General features: G+C 45.2%; 1 protein-coding gene across 1 annotated transcript in view; it reads right to left on the bottom strand.

The window, feature by feature from the left end:
• The window catches only part of ALK (ALK receptor tyrosine kinase), a 693809-nt gene extending 690598 nt beyond the window's left edge, over positions 1–3211 (bottom strand). The window contains exon 1 of the mRNA XM_058551519.1: positions 1766–3211. Within this exon, the coding sequence (XP_058407502.1) occupies positions 1766–2438 (673 nt within the window). The 5' untranslated portion in view covers positions 2439–3211. The remainder of the gene's footprint in view (positions 1–1765) is intronic.
• Between the last annotated feature and the right edge of the window lie 12660 nt (positions 3212–15871).

The following is a 15871-nucleotide window of genomic DNA, read 5'->3' as shown; positions in this document are numbered from 1 at the left end:
ATAGCTGATATAGACTACTGGGACCTATGGTCATTTAACAAGAGATGATGGGAAAGCTCCAGAGATGCTCATAGACATGAAAGTGAAAGAAAATCTGCATTTTTAGAGAAGTCATTTTTATATCCATTACAAAAACATTAGGCACTAAAAGAGAATGTTGCATGTATAAACCACAGAAGCCACAATGACTTTAAAGCACTGCTGTTCTTTACAAAAGTATCTGTGGTGAGACAACAGTATTGGTCTCCTATCTCAGCTCACAGAAGGCACTATTAAACTCATCAGACCCTGCCTCTTACTATGGACTAATATAAATTCAAACATTGAACACAAAGGGGTCATTTTAGAGGCCAATGCCACTAATGCCAATGCTGAAATATGCATCCATACTCTGTTTTCCTTGGGGACCACATACCAGTATGTGTTCTGTGCAATGGCTGAGGAACCTCAGCTTCTGAATATCTCTCCTGCATGAGAGTATTGGGTGTATGTGGGAATGTGTGTGTGTGTTGGGACAAGCATGGGAGATACTTGTAGCTCTACAATGGGCCTTTTTCAATGCTTTCCATCCAATTAATACTAGACATTAGTAACCAGTGGAGCATAAGAATTTCATTTATTTCTGGCGATGAGAATGATAGAAAAGAAACTGGGTTTGCTCAATGGAATTAGTGTAGGCTTTTAAAAGGCATGATTTCTTTTCTGTGCTGTCTCCTTCATTTACATTGTATATTTCATTCACAAGTCTTTCCCCAGTGGTCTTACAAGAGAAATATCCATTGAAAACCACCTGGATTTCCAGTCAAAGGATACTATGGGAAGAGTTAGAAGTAAGTGCCTGTACACACACCCCCAACTCAGTGAATATGAGAAGAAAATGAGAAGGAGATGAAACAGAAACCTCATTTCAGGAGTCTCCAGCAGAGAGATCTGCAGTGAAACAGGCCTGCCAGAGACTGTCATCCAGAGCTGCTGCTGCAGACATTCAAGCTAAGAATTGGAGGGAAGGGAGGGGGCAGGGGAAGAAAGGCAGGGAAATCAACTATTGTCTCTCCCTGGCTTCACAGTAACTCCCCGAAAGCAAGACAATCTTGGCAACTTAGCCCCCTCTCTCCACATCTCCCTCCAGTCCCCTGCCCCTTAGTTCCTCTGGGGTTCTCTCAACGACATCTGAGAGGAAGAACAAGAGTCTGAGAATGGATAGCAGACTGGGGTGGAGGGGTGGGCAGAATGAATTAATGAAGCAGAGGCAATCCCTAGGTAAGCCAGCATTTGGAGGGGACAGCTGAGTAGGATTCAAAATATGAAGAGGAATTCTATATTCCCTGAGAAAGTGTACCAAATTCCCCAAATCTGTGCTGACAGAAAAGAGGAATAGGAGGAGGGAAGAAGGGCAATAGTTTTGAGATCTAGAACTAAGCTTGGAACATCGAAGTAATAGGGGCATTTCAACTGTCCCAGGGGCCCTGGAACAAGGAAACCCAGTTTTGGCTGGGACCTTGTATAAGTCGGTAGAAGGAGGCATTCTGCAATTCTGCCAGGAAACTTTTCTCCCAACTTGGTTGCTGGAGAGGAAGGAAGACCCTGGGGACTGACTGCGTTCGGGGAGAAAATATGATCTAACTGGGGGAGAAGGTTTGCGAAAGAGGGAAAGAGGGCTAAGAACCAGAGGCTGAGGTTTTGGAAACGGGGGTTAGTTGATAGTGATTGCAAATTGATGTGACTAAAAATCAAATCCCGACACGCTCATGCGAGAGCTGCTCACCGGTCCCAAAGATCTGGAAGAGAAGGCGGGGCTGGGAAGCACGGATCGCCGCGGACAGCCTTCCCTCTCTGCCCACTTCCGACGCCTTCTTCTCAGGCATCAGGCGGATCCTCAGCCGCCCTTCGCCGTGGCGAATCCACCAGCTGAACAGCTCGCTGAGGTTGAATTGGAGCAGCCCCGCAGCAGCCTCCTCTGGGGGCCCGGCGCAGCCCTCAAGGATCGCCGCCTCTCCCAGCTCCAGCACCAGCTGCTTAGCGCGCCGGAGCTTGCGAACGGAGCCGCCCTTCAGCACCCTGGACAGCGTCCGTGCCGGGGCCGGGGCAGGCGAGCCGGAGACCCCCGGCCGTGGCCCCAGCAGCCTAAGCAGTGGGGCGCAGTCGAGAGCCAGCGAGCCGCGCGCCTCCAGCCGGCCGGCCCTCGGCTCCGAGGAGGACGGCGGCGGCAGCAGCAGGTCCCGGGCATAGACGCGGAAGAGCGAGGGCACCACGAAGTCCACGGCCAGGCTCTTCCTCTGCAGGCGCGAGTAGCTGAGCGGCTCCCGGGGCTGCAGCGCCGGCCCCACGGCTGGTGAGCCCACGAGCTGGCCGATTCCGGTCCCCGTCCCGGTCCCGGAGCCCGAAGCTGCCGCTGGAAGCAGCGGTAGCAGCAGCCATAGGAGTCCTATAGCTCCCATCCCGCCAGAGGAGGGTTGCTTATACTAGTCTCCTGACTCTCCGGGATCCAGCCTCGCCTTCGCTTCCCCCGAAATGGGAAGGGGCTCCTAACAGTCCTTGGTCCTGAATGGCTCCTTCCACCTGATCTCTGGGGGATTGTGCGTGCACTGGATTCTCTTGCTTTCCACCAATTGCAAGGAGGCGAGCAGGAGTCTCAATAAAGCGGGTCTGGAAGCTCAGGGGCGTGTCAAGAGACCCTGAAGCGCGAAGGGCTTCGCAGCTGGGACCCTGTGCCTTTCGCGCGCCGCGCCGAGAGCCGCGCCCCCGTCTGTGGCTCGCTGCGCTCTGGAAAGAGAGCAACTACTATGGTCGAAGGGAGGTGGCAATTGGGTAGCGTCCTGTCCCGCCCCCCGCGGCCTGAGCTGCGGTCTGTCCGCTCTCGAGCAGCCTCCAAGCCTCAGCAACTTTCCAGCTGGGAACGGCGGCTCCGAGCTGGTGTCTGCTGTCCTGGACGCCTCCTGCGCTCCTTTCCGTTCCTCTGAGCTCCTCTCTCTCGTCTGGGGAGGAACCGAGGGTACGGGCTGCTTTCTGGCGCACCCTCCTGCGACCTTCCGCAGCGGGGAGTCTTCGGACTGCACTGCTCGCTGAACTTCTGGGCCAGAATTGAACCCCCGCGCTGTGAAGCAGATGCTCAGGCCGCTGCCTCGCAAGTTTGCAGCGTCCTTGCTCTCCTCCCGCGTCTCGTCTCCTTAGAGTTCTCCGACACCAAAGCGGCCCCGGAGGCAGAAGCGGAACGAAAGCGGAAAGAGAAGCCGAAATCTCGCGGCCCCCTCCTCATCCATCGGCAGCCTCTGCGACTTCGGGTAGCTGGCCAGAGGGCGGCCAGAAGGCGGCCCGGTGCCCCGCGACCCTCCGGACAGCGGCGGCGGGAGGTGCCAGCTGCTACCGCCGTTGCCGCCCCCAGAGCCGCTCGATCGCATCTGCCTGGGTGCCCGCCACTTGCAGCTGGCGGAGCCGCGAGCGCGCGCTGGGAGGGGGCGGGGCCGCGGCCGCAGCGGGGGCGGGGCTCGAACGCCAACTCCGCGCCGCTGCCTGGCTCACGCAGGCCCGCCCCGCCCCGCTCGCACCCGCCAACCAATGGCGCGCCGAGGTCGGCTCCTATGCAAATCTGCAGAGGCCTTGGCATTCATTGAGAAAAGCACACAGCCCGCCCCGCCCTGCATCCCTCTCCCCTCTCTCCTTCCTTCCCCTCCTCCAGATTCCCTGCCCTATTTCTCCGCTGTGTGAACAGGAGCCTGTTTTGGATAAATGGGAGGCCTGCAAGGGGCCTTTGTAATCAACCACTCTTTCTAATTATGCATTTAGGAGATTAAATGGGTCCCACTTTGGAAAAGCGGGTTATGGAATAAAACTGGTGGCGAGGGGAAGGGAGGAGGGGCAGCACGACATTGCCAAATCCCAGAACAGCTTGGATTAGGGCCCTGAGACAGAATCTTCTCTAACCCTTCCACTATTTGAAAGCATTCCTGGGAACCTGGTGGTCCCACCATCTACGCAAGAAAAGTTGGCAGGGTGAGAGTGTGGAGCGGCCGCGATCTGGCAGAGTTCTTCAGCTACAACTAATATATTTCAGACCTTTCAGTCACCCTGCGTTTTCTCAGAATGGTGCTTGAACATGTATCCTTTAGTCTCTGCAATGTAAGTATTTGAAATTCCAGTTTTAGAGATGAGAAATATGAGTCACAGAGATCTTAATTGATTTTCCTTGGGTCACATAGTCATATGTGCCTCCCAAGCCCTTACTCATGTGCTCTCACCACTGCTCTGCTATATCTCTCCACTAGCGAGAGGCCAAGAAGATCTCGTGGTGACTTACCTAGAAGGGATAATGATCAGACACTCTTGCTCATAGCCTTGGGAGTAAGAGGTCAGAACTGCAGGCCTTTTTTAACTCACCTGTGAAGTAAGGACTGTAACTCTGGTCTCTCTTTCCCTTCATCTCTCATGAGCTGCCAACACAGAACTCAGACAATGGCTGTGTTTATAACAAGTGGTTCACTAGAACCTGAGACAAAACTACAATCTCTGGTTCACACAAATCCTTCCCTTCCTTCTTCTCAAAAGTTGATTGTCAGGCCTTGTGAAAACTGACAGAGCTAAAAATAAGGCAAGGTCCCCCCTTGAGGAGCTCAAAGCCTGGCAGGTAGCAGAAGAGCTTCGTCACAGAGTCGGAGCACAGAGCGGAGTTGAAGCTCCCTCAGTGAGCCGCAAAGGGCTGCAGTAACTTGCCCACCGCCCCACAGGAGGTGGTGGCCAAGCAGACCTCTGCTTTCCCAGGCTTGGCTCCTCTGAGCATTGTGCTATTGCCTTTGGCAGTTGGAAGACCTAATAACAAAAGAATATTGATTCTCAGAATGACTTGCTTCTGCCTCTATGTTTGACAACTCACTGAATTTGACAAGCAACTGGCCTCTCCTTGAAACTTAAACTGGATACACTGACTTCACAAGTTCAAGGACAAAGAATGATCTGACCCAAGTAGAAGAAATGATGCTCCTACCTTGGTGGAGGAAGGCGGGAGGGAGGGAGAATGAGAAAGAGAAGAGGAAAGAAAGGGTGTGGAGATGAACACTTCCCTAGTATGTGAGCATATATGTTTGCATTTTCATTTCGCTGGCATGCACACTGGTGGAAGAATAATCTTCTATTTGAAATACTAAAAGTACTAAAATGCAGGCTGTTGCACTCCCCACTCCATCTCTTACTTCTGTATATAATTCTTATCCAAAGTCAAATTGACTCTAGTAATTTATCAATAACTATAAATTTTCTGCTATAATCAATGGCCACTAGGGGGCTGCAGAGACTTGAAACTTCAGATGAGCTGCCAGGGTTTAACATTCTCCCAGATAACATCCATGACCATTTACCTTTGCACCTAGTGGACACATGGGTCTCAATTAATTCTCATACTTTTATAAATTCTCTCAAATTTCCCCCAAGGAAGGACAAGTGCTTCTCCCTGTAGATTAAATCACACCTAATCTCAAAAATGTTGTTCCCTTTTTGTTAATTTAAAAAAGGAGGCAGGAACAAATATTGATAGACTCTATTGGTTACTATACTTATGTATCTGTAGGAGTGTGTGCCTGTGTGTGTGTACATGTTTGTGTATCACATCACACAGTGGCCTTTTGGAGGAAGATATATATTATTATTTCCATTAAAGAGACAAAACAGTTAAGGCTCAGAAAGGCAAAATAATTTGCCCATGGTCAAACAGCAAGTAAATAACAAAATTGGAATTCGAACCAATGATTCTTTTCCTCCAAAATTTACATGTCCCACTGGAATGAATTAGGCTTTTTCCTTATGCCTACAGCTATAATTTTGACACCTCTATCCTATATCGTTGCCATCTAGAGGATGGGAGATAAGAAAGTATAGATGAGAATGTGCAGAAGATGGGAAAGAGCAAGTGGGGCAAACAGAGATAGAAAGATAAAAAGTGTGAGCATAAGTGATAGCTAACACGTCTTGTGCACTTATTATGGACCAGCATATTTCAAAATAATTCTCATGCATTATCTCATTTAATATTCACATTAACACTCTGAGGGGAAGTAATAATATCTCTATTTTACAGATTACAAATGGAATGGCCCAGAGAGGGCAACTTCCCAACAACAAGACCACACAGGTGACAAGATCTGTTACACGATTTGAACCTGGATATCTGACTAAGAAGTCCATGCTCTCAAATCCTGGGCAACCTCATAAGACAAAAAACGGAGTGGGTGGAATAGGCTGAGATGGGCAGCGGTGAACAGAGGAAGAAATTGAAAGCCTGACTCAAAAAGAGACACACAGAGGGTGGGAGTGGCGGGGAGAACAGACAGGAGATACTGGGAGCCCCGAGGACACAGCTAATAAGGTGAGCTGCTCTGGGTCACCTTGGCAATGACTTGGGCAGTTAAGTTGAGGAGGGAGGAAAATGAGAAGACCAGGTACCAAGAGAGGAAAGGGTCAAGGTGGATGCTGAGAGCAGCAAGACCCACCTCAGGAAATCCCCCACTTCTGGAAAGGGAGAAGTGGACCACTCAGTTAAGGAGGGGTCTGAATTCTCTATAGGGGAAGCAGTAATATAAACGGCATTTCAAATCCAAGCAGTATGACTTAAGGCAAAACACATCTCAGAACTGCAAAATCTGACTGAGACCTAGATGATTAATTAAGTCAGGCATTCAGTTGGTCAAGAAAAAGGAGGAGGGGGAGGAGAAAAGGGAGAGAAAGAAGGAAAAGAGGAAGACGAGCAGGAGAAAGAGGAAGGAGAAGGAAGAGAAAAAAGACAAGAGAACAATCAGTAAGTGAAGCTGAAGTAAGGCATGAGAAGATGCTTACTGCTAAGACATTGGAAACCCACAACCAGCGTAGCTTACCCAGGGCCAAGAGCAGGAATTGGGACCCACAAGAAACATTCCAATGAACTGGGGATTTGGGTTCAGGAAAGTGGATTTCAATCACAGCCTTGCCTCTCAGAGGCTCTATGACTTTGGGAAAACCCTTGGCTCCTCTGGGCTCATGTATCAAATTAGAAGGACCAGATATAGTCTTTAAGACACATGTCCACTCTGAAATTCTGTGTGAGATTCTCCAAGTGACTAAAAGCTCTCGTCCAAGACTGGGGACAGGAACTAGAAGGAGACTATGAACTTTCAGGGGAACCAGGAAAAGAACTTGGACCTATCACTGGCCAGAGGAAAAATAAAACAAAACAAAAACTCCTTTGAGAAAATGTCTCTGCCACTAGACAAACCTGAGCTCTGAATCTATAGTCTGCAGTCTTCTAATAATCATCATGCTAAGAAGAAAGCAAAGTTATTAATTCAACCATTATTTATTAGGCACCTACTGTATGCTTGGCTTTCCATAAGGTGTGGAGGGGAGATACTGTGGTGAACAAAACAGTCAAGGTTCTTACCATCATGAGGCCTTGATAAAATTAAATGAAAAAAACCCAGAATACAAAATTGAATTCATGCCTATCTTACAGTTAAGCAAAAATTACAAATACAAAAAAAAAAAAAAACATAACCAGAGGAAAACATTGAAAAATAGACTTACTGGGGTGGCAGAATTGTGGGTGATTTTTTTTCTTTATACAAATGACTTTTAATGGTTTTATATAATAATAGAATTTGATTCCTACAAAGAAAATTTATCAGTCAGGATAGCCAGGTTACGTTGTAATAATAAAAAACCACCCTCAAATCTCAATAACTCAAAAACAATAAAATATATTCTTCTCATAGTCCATATCCACTTCGGGTGAGCAGAGGGCTCTGATCATCATAATCATTTAGGGATCCAGGCTGATGGAGCCGCCACTATAGTAAACTTGGAGGGTCTTGCACCAAGAACTAAATACTCCAGCCTGGAAAGGGCACTTGTCATTTCCACTCACAGCTCTTGCTGGAAATATCCATGTGGTCCTACCCTATCATGAAGGGCCCACAAGGTAGAGAGTTAGAAATGTCTAGCAAACAACTTCATTGACTCCCAAGGAAGGAGAAAACCTGCAAGTGTTGCATTAGATAACTTAGACCAGGAGGGGTCTAGCAGACTAGAGATACCCGGAGGAAAATGACCTTATTCCCCTGGGATCCCAGTCACCAACAGATAGCACAGCCTCTCAGTCTGTGCATACATCATAGGGGAAACAACACAAGAGCTCAGACAGCTCTCATCCCTCCCAAGGCACGCTATGAGAGGCCACACAGACACAGAAAAAGCCCTTCTCAAACACTAAAGAGTGACAGTTCTCTCTTGGAAACTATAAACAATGTCACATTTACTGAAGAGAGAGAAACAACAAGAGAGAGATCAAAGCAAACAGTTCACCACTGTGTATTTCACAGCAATCCCGGTGTTTAGCGAAGCCCGGTACATTAGGGAAGAAGGATGTAAGCTATTATCGTAACCAACACTTGTTGGTCTTATCACCTGCTGCTATCCTAATATTTTATCATCTTTTTAAATATCATTTTTGACTGAGGAATATGAAAAAATAACTTTTGGAGTAATTTGGTTATCAATATAGTCTTCTTGAAAAGCCTTTTAATGCACAGTATCCATTCCATTTAGTTCTTTCTGACTTTCAGCCAAGAGAGGTTAGTGCCCTCGCCTGTGACTTTTAGTGGCATCAAGGAGAAGGCTTTGGTATCTTAGAGCCTAATCACGTGTACATGATGGATCAGATCAACCATAGGCAAGTCAATTTCTGAGCAATGGATTACATCTAATTGACTTGCTCTGGTTGTCTTAATGATCAAAATAACGGACAGTTCCCACTGGCCAGTCCTATCTGATCCATCATTTCACATTTGCATTGTCCTGTCTGGTCCTCTGTCCCTGCCTTCCTTTCTTATCCAGACCCAGAGCTGACTGAACCCCTTTCTTGCCCCTGTGACCAAGCCATACCATATCCCCAGTTTCTGAAAGGGCTGGACTTAGCCTTGTTCTTATAGGACCCTCCCTCCAGGCAATACCCTTTCTCTGAAGTCCTCTCTCCACTGACTGGCTTCCCTGATGCCAATCCCTTGCCAGCCCAGCAGTGTGTATACTAATTCCCAGTCCTCTCTCCCAGTGATGTGACCTCGAGAGGCCCATTTCTCCTCCCTTTCCCTCTTCTTCTGTTTGGGCCCATAGCCAAGAGGGAGCATCACTAATTACCACGGGACACAGGCCATGGCCTTGGCTGATTAGACCAGAGGTGAACACTTGACTCTAGAGAGGCCAATCCCCAGGATACCTTGAGCCAGTCAGCTTCCCTCTCCAAAATTTGAACTAGGAAGCAGAGACTGTGGAACTGACGTTTGAGTCATGTTAATAGTGAGGCACTAGAATGCCCCCTTTCCTGAGGACTGATGGCTCCCATCAGATCTATAACCTTATAATGATCATCTCACTTTTTTGAGCAAATTTGGGAAGGATTTTGCTCCTGGCAAATCAAACTAAGACAAGCCAGAACACTTGCCCTTTCCCTCTCGCTGGTCCTTCCTGGTACTGATTTTCTGCATAGGTCCTACCTAGATACTATTCTCTAAGCCCAGGAATATCTGACCCCCAGCGCTGTTCACCCTGCTATCCAGGACTGGCTTGGTTTATCCCATTAAGACTAAGCCCCAGAGTCCTCTGCTTTCACTTCTGTGCTGATGGTGAACTGATTACCCAGGTGGATTTGGACAGCACTGGGGAAACCTAGGTTCACAAGGACCATATTTTCAAAGCCACAAATCTGGACATGTGGTCTGGTATGACTTCTGTGTATGGCAGGCTTCCACATAAGAGGCAATTTGGATTCTACAATGTTCACATTTTGCAGATATTTCAAGGCTTTATGGCAAAAAGTTTACATCATGCTGATCCAAAGCATTCAGCATGCAAGGTTATAATACCAGTGACCCATATTTGGGCCTCCAGCACATGATAGCAGTTCTATACAAAGGGAGAGCCACCTAGTTTCAGGAGGGAAGAGCCTCTTCTAGACCTCCTTCCAATTTCCAAGTCCCAAACCTTGCCTGATGGCTCCTGGTGGCTTAGCAGCCTCAGTACGGCCCAGCTAGTCAGTCCCCACTCTGCAAAACAGACCCTCAAACCTCCCACCAGTCCACAATGCCTGGCCATGGGACACTAGCTGAGCTCTGGAGCCTTCCCTGTTACTTTGAACAGCAAGTGTCCACCATCAAAGATAGCCCTATCTCCTTATATTTGCACCCTTGTGCATTTCCCTTCCACTCTGAGTAGGGCTGACCAGTGTCACTGATAGGATATATGGAAATGACAGTGAATGACTTATGAGTTTGGTTGTAAAAGACACTGTGGCTTTCTTGGATCACTTGCTCTGGGGGAAGCCAGCTGCCTTATAAGGATATTCAATAAACCCTATAGAGAGGTCTATGTGGCAAGGAACAAAGGACTCCGGCCAGTAGCCAGCCCTAACTTACCAGGCATGGGAATAAGTCGACTTGGAAGTGGACCCTCTAGCCAGGTAAAGCCTTCAGATGCCTGCAGCCTCAGCTGATACCTTGACTGTAACCTCACAAGAGACCCTGAGCCGGAACCACTTAGCTAAGTCAAATTCTTGACTCATATAACCTATGAGATGATAATGTTTATTGTTATTTTAGGTTGCTAAGTTTTGGATTAATTTGTTGTACTAGACAATAAATACATCACCCCTTCCAATTCACCAGTTTCCTCTATCTCCCCTTTTACCTGCTTCCCCAGCCAAGCCATGCCATTGCAGGCCAATCCACCACAGCTAGTGCCACCAGTGCCCAAACATCCCCAAAATAGGGTTCATCACTACAGGCCACAGCCCCTCAGCCTCAGCAGCCAGGGGAAGGATATCCCTCAAAACCACTTCATTGTTCCATCAGCACCTGCAACAAGCTGCACAACCCCTCATAGCCCTGGGAATGAATCCTTTCCTTCTTCTTCTTCTTCTTTTTTTTTTTTTGTTTGTTGAGGAAGATTGGCCCTGGGCTAACATCTGTGTCTATCTTCCTCTACTCTATATGGGACGCAGCCACAGCATGACTTGACAAGCGGTGCGTCGGTCTGCGCCTGGGATCCGAACTTGTGAACCCCAGGCCGCCAAAGCGGAGCATGGGAACTTAACCGCTAAGCCACCAGGCCAGCCCCGAATCCTTTCCATTTTTTTTCTTTCTTTTATAGCATTTTCTTTCTGATTATAAAAGCGATATATATTAATTACAGGAAATTTGGAAATTTCAAAAATACATTAAAAAGGAAGTTTAAATAACCCATAGTCTCATCATCCAAAAATAGTAACTGAAAATTTTGGTATATTTCCTTCTAGTATGGTTCTAAGTTAGTATAATTTGGTCCATGCAATATTATATCCTGCACTATATTTTTAAACTTAACATTATATTGTGAGCATTTTCCCATATAGCAGAACATTCTAGGGATTTATGATTTTTAATGACTGCATAGAATTACAATATATAGATGTACCATAATTTGTTTAACCAGTCTCTATTTTTGGACATGTGGGTTGTTTCCAAGTCTTTGCTGTTATAAATAACGCTGTGACAAATATTCATGTGCATCAATCTTAGTCCATGACTCTGATTAATTCTATAGCTCATAAATCTCTGTTTGCATTTCAGTTCATTTCTTTAGATCCTTAAGTTTCTTTGTAAAAAATGTAACTACTAACACATGCAGAGAATTGAAAAGTTACAAAAGGTTATGCAGTGAAAGTGCATCTTTCCCTGGTCCTCCCAGTGCCTTTCTCCAGAGGCAACAATTTTTACCCATGCTGGGGTATTCATGCAAAACTTTTCTATGTGTATACAATTACATATGTGTAGATCAGTGGTTCTCAAAGTGTGGTCCATGGACCCCTCGGGGTCCTCAAGACCCTTTCAGGAAATCCATAAGGTCAAAACTATTCTCATAATAATACCAAGGCATTATTCACCTGTTTCACTTTTATTCCCTCACAAGTGTATGGTGGAGTTTTCCAAAGGCTACGTGACACGTGATGACATCATCACTTTGACAGCTAATGGAATGTGTACTTGTGTATTCTTGAGTTTTCTAGAATTTTCTAAGACAATCCTAGATTGGGATCCTCAGTAGTTTTTAAGAGTGTAAAGGCCTCCTGAAATCAAAATGTTTGAGATCCGTCGGTACAGACCTTAAAACACACACACACACACACACACGCAATTGTTAGCATGCTATACACATTACTCTATAGGTTTTTTTTAATATGACAATATATCTTTGAGATTATTTCATCTCGGCACCTATAAAACAGCTTTGGTGTTTTTAAGTGACTGTATTTCATTCCGTTTTATGGTTGTTCCATATATATTCAACCAGTTCCTATTGACGGGATTTAGGTTTTTTTCAAATCTTTTCTTTCATTATTACTATTACATAAAATAAATAGTGCACAGAATAACCTTCTGTGCTCTTCATTTTGTACAAATGCAGGTATATCTCTATAATAAATTCATTAGCGATGGAATTGCTGGCTCAAAGGGTATGCACATTGAAAATAGGTACTGCCAAATTACCTTCCACAGAGAATATCTCAGTTTTTATACCTAAGATAGTTGAGAGTGATTGTTTCCTCACAGCTTCACCATCACAGTGTTATCAAATTTTCAATCACTAAAATCTGATGATTAAAAATATGGTATCCTGGGCCAGCCCGGTGGCATAGTGGTTAAGTTCAGCCGCTCTGCTTTGGTGGCCTGGTGTTTGCACATTTGGATCCTGGGCGTGGACCTACGCATTACTCATCAAGCCATGCTGTGGTGGCAACCCACATACAAAATGGAGGAAGCTGGGCACATATGTTAGCTCAGGGCTAATCTTCCTCAACAAAAAGAGTAGGATTGGCAATGGATGTTAGCTCAGACCCAGTCTTCCCCACACACAAAAAAAAATGTTATCCCATTGTACTTTTAAATTCCATTTCTCCTATTATGAGTAGATCAAGCATATTTTCCTACTCGAAAAGTCTTTCGTATCTTCATCTCTGCAAAGTCTCTGCTTATGTACTTTGCCCCTTTGTTTTGTCTTTTTTTTTGTAAGGAAGATCAGCCCTGAGCTAACATCCATGCTAATCCTCCTTTTTTTGCTGAGGAAGACTGGCTCTGAGCTAACATCTATTGCCAATCCTCCTCCTTTTTTTTCCCCAAAGCCCCAGTAGTTAGTTGTATGTCATAGTTGCACATCCTTCTTGTTGCTGTATGTGGGACACGGCCTCAGCATGGCCAGAGAAGCGTTGCGTCGGTGCGCGCCCGGGATCCGAACCGGGGCCACCAATAGCGAAGCACGCGCACTCAACCACTAAGCCACCGGACCGGCCGCCCCTTTGTCTTTTGATTTGTTGGTTCTTTCTTATTGATTAGTAGGATTTCTTTATATATTAAAAAACTTAGCACATTTCTGTCTTTTGCCTTTTGATTATTTTATCTTATCATGCAAAATAAATTTTGCAACTATTAAATTAATAATCTCTTCTTAGCTTCTAGTTATACGTTCCTCCCTCGTCCTGCAAACACACACATGATATTTCAAATTTTATCCTATACTTTCTTCTAGTATTTTCATGAGTTTTTATATTTTAATGTTTTTAAAGCATTTGGATATTTTTGGTAAAGAATAGATTAGAATTAAACTTTAATTTTTATTTTCTCCCTACATGGGACTCATTGTCCCAACACTATTTATTTCATAAAAAACCTTTTCCCCACTGATAAGAAATGCCACCTTTATTATAAAATAATTATTTGCCTGTATATGGATCTCTTTCTGGTTCCCCCATTCTGTTCATGGATCCATCTGTCTACCCCTCCTAAGGGTTAATAGGTAGAAAGCTCTTCCCTCCTCCCAATTATTCTTCATTTACAGAATTTACCTATCTATTCTTGCTCTTTATTTTGCCATATGAATTTTAGAACTGCTTCCACTAGTTTAAAAATCCTGTTATTTTATTTACTGAAATCACTTGAAATTTACAGATTAACACAGGGAGATCTACATCTTTATAGTATTGAATCTTTCTATTCAAGAATATAGGAGGTCTTTTTAACCATGTTCTTAATACTATTTAACAATTTCTTCAAATAGTTCCTGCATATTCCTTGTAATGTTTATTCCTATTATTTCTTTTGCTATTGTAAATGGGATTTTTTAAAAATATAGTATCTAACTAGTTATTGGCATTATATATTGGGATGCTATTGATTTCTCTATATTCATTTTGTATTCAGCCTTTTTACCAGATACACTTGTTGCTTGTAACAGCTTTTCAGTTGATCCTCTTGGATTTTCCAAGTATACAACTGTATCACTCGCAAACAATGATAATGTTGCTCTTTGTCTCCAACTTTTATACCACCTTTGCTTCTCTCATCCTGTTTTATTCGCTAGCTCCTCCAAAAACAAAATCAAATCATAGTGAGGGTAGTGTAGAGCTTCCTGTTGTTCTTGACTTTATGGGAACGATTCTACTATCTTACTGTTATGCCTGATGCTGAGATTTTCCTTGAGAAATATATATTTGTTATTGAATCACACTCTTATATTTCCAAACTCCATGCTTCCACCAAAATTTCAGATCCCTCCATCAATCATTGTGGCTGCCATCCTGCACCTGCCAGACAGTGTGTGTGTACATCTCAAATTGGAGGAATGAGTGTGTTGTCTCAAGTCAGGTGGTAAATCCTGGCCTGAGGACCAAGATAGGGTATTTTTAAACATTATCCTCTAAAGAGGATTACCAAAAAAGAGGCACTATACAAATTTCGGTTTGGGATGAGTGAGAAGTTACTATTGGGGCCTGTCTAGTTTTGAAGGAACATTTAAGGAATGGAAACTGTGCCTGCAAAATCTTCAGACCCAAACCTATTCATACATTATTGATCTATCTGAGCTCTCTCCCTCCTGAGTCTCCTAAGTCCTTGCTTGTCTCTGATTCACAAAGCATAGCTAAGCCCTGGCCCCAGAGTCGTTTCAGACACATTCTCTATCCTGACCCCAAACCAGCTAATGTCGCCCCTGTGCAGGCTGTAAAACCACGCTTCATAGCAGTGTTTCCCAAGAAACATAAGAATAACCCAGGATTCTTGCTTAAAACTTTAGAATCCTGGGCTCTACCCAAGACCTGCCAATTCTTATGCACACCAACATTTGAGGAGAATCACTGCCTTATAGTTCCAACTGTGTCACAAAAACTGATGAAATTCCCCCCCAAGGCCTAGAAGGTCTAACCCTTCTTCCTCAACTCTTTCAGGTCCAAGTTACATCATTAGGCTGTCCCGACAACTATTTAAGTGTGCTTATTCCCTAAAGGGAATAAACGCTATTTCTGAACTATCTGGACCCAGAGTCTCCAAGGATTCCCATGCATTTATGGGAAGATGGAGACACACTCAAATCATCCCTAGATGGATTCTAATGGACATTCTGAAGGAAGTAGATAAAACATGTCCATTAAACTCAGAACTAGATGAGGTAACTTGGAACCTTCTGTAGAGAACCTTCTTTATTGGGACGGGCCATGAGAGCCTATGACAATGAGATCTTTCTGGCTATAGAGAGAATGTCCCCAAGGCTGGCTCTGTACCCCCATATCCACGGAGAAAGCCTGCTCTAATTCCACAGTGTCTTACAACCCCACACTTGTTCCTGACTCAGACTGCCTCAGACATTAAGGCTAACAGGAGGCAAGATGGCATCTGCTGCACCCCTGTTGCCCCAGTCAGTGATCTGCTGGCTTCCATTTTTGTGGGAGAGGGTTGGTTGCTCCACACCCATCTGTGCCCTCTTCCTACTTCTTCCTTTTCCCTACAGTCTGATGATGCTGAGCAGGTCTCCCCTACAGCCCACCTGAGCTATGGCC

Source organism: Diceros bicornis, chromosome 12 (genome assembly GCF_020826845.1).
Source record: "Diceros bicornis minor isolate mBicDic1 chromosome 12, mDicBic1.mat.cur, whole genome shotgun sequence".
Taxonomy (NCBI): domain Eukaryota; kingdom Metazoa; phylum Chordata; class Mammalia; order Perissodactyla; family Rhinocerotidae; genus Diceros; species Diceros bicornis.
The sequence above is the reverse complement of the archived record's forward strand: the minus strand, read 5'-3'. Positions and strand labels throughout refer to the sequence as shown.